This window comes from Saprolegnia diclina (assembly GCF_000281045.1).
Source record: "Saprolegnia diclina VS20 unplaced genomic scaffold supercont1.2, whole genome shotgun sequence".
NCBI classification, from domain to species: Eukaryota; Oomycota; class Saprolegniomycetes; order Saprolegniales; family Saprolegniaceae; genus Saprolegnia; species Saprolegnia diclina.
In genome coordinates, this window is record NW_008246069.1 from 1,192,936 (window position 1) to 1,194,072 (window position 1,137).

The window sequence follows — 1,137 nt, forward strand, 5'->3', positions numbered from 1 at the left end:
CGGCGACTGCGTGACTGGAATCGATCACGCCAATCGCCAACCCCAGACACAGTGTCCACAAGCAAAGGCTACGAGCGACACCATATGCATGGACAACAGCAGGTCTATATTCTGGAAAACGTCCGCCGCCGTCTGGTCCACACAAACGGGGCCACTCAGCAATCCACATTTAGAAAAACACCATTCCCTCATGACGTGGGTCTGCTGTTCCTTTGACCAACTCTCGGCGTCGACCTTGTACGACATTCTACACCTGCGCTGTCAAATCTTTGTCGTCGGTCAAAAGAGCGCGTACTTGGATCTCGACCACGTCGACAAGCGCTGTCTGCACCTCTTCAACGTCTCGGAGAAGGGCAATGTCGTCGCCTACGCGCGGCTCCTCGGGCCAGGCGCCAAACACGACTCGCAGCGGCGACCAATGATCGGACGCGTCCTCACGGCGCCCGATGCGCGCGGCAAAGGCCTCGGAAAGGCGCTCGTCCGGCGCGCGATCGTCGAGTGCAGTGCGCGGTGGCCTCGTGACGCGATTGAGATCGGCGCGCAGTCGTATTTGCGATCGTTTTACGAAGATTTTGGCTTCCGCGTCACGTCAGCACCGTACATACACTATACCGTCGAGCACGTGGACATGGTCCGCGATGTCTCGGCCGAGTAGACGTCGATTGGGAATATCCCCTGCCTCTCAATGAATCGAGTTGTGTGCTTCAATCAAAGCGAAATCAAAGCAAGGCATAAATTACCAAGGGATGCTCGAGATACCTTTGTCGAGGTTGCCCAAAAGGTGGAGGCCACAGTCGATCACGCCGGTTTGCTTCTTGACAGTGACGCTCTGGACCTCGAACTTCGCCTGGTGGTCTTGCGTGCAGCAGCGACGGAATCTGGCATTGGCGTTGCCAGGCATGGAATTATGGATGCAGGCAATCCTGTCTTCAAAGACCTCGAGCCAAAAGTGAAATCTAAGGGAAAAATTAGTTTCTCGGCTGAGAGATTAACTAGGGTCCGGGGGAGTGGGCTGGTAGGAACGATGAAATCATATGGATTACTGGTATGTATTTTAGTTGGTGCTAGGCAGACGACCTTGTTGGTGCAACGATTGGCGGAGGCGAGTAGCTTCGGGTGTTGGGGGGTCGATATCGA

General features: G+C 55.2%; 1 protein-coding gene across 1 annotated transcript; it reads left to right on the top strand.

The window, feature by feature from the left end:
- Positions 1-183: 183 nt before the first annotated feature.
- On the top strand, positions 184-713 carry SDRG_01013 (hypothetical protein). Its single transcript, XM_008606521.1, has one exon. The coding sequence runs from the start codon at positions 191-193 to the stop codon at positions 653-655; it is 465 nt and encodes a 154-aa protein (XP_008604743.1). The 5' UTR covers positions 184-190; the 3' UTR covers positions 656-713.
- The last annotated feature ends 424 nt before the right edge of the window (positions 714-1,137 follow it).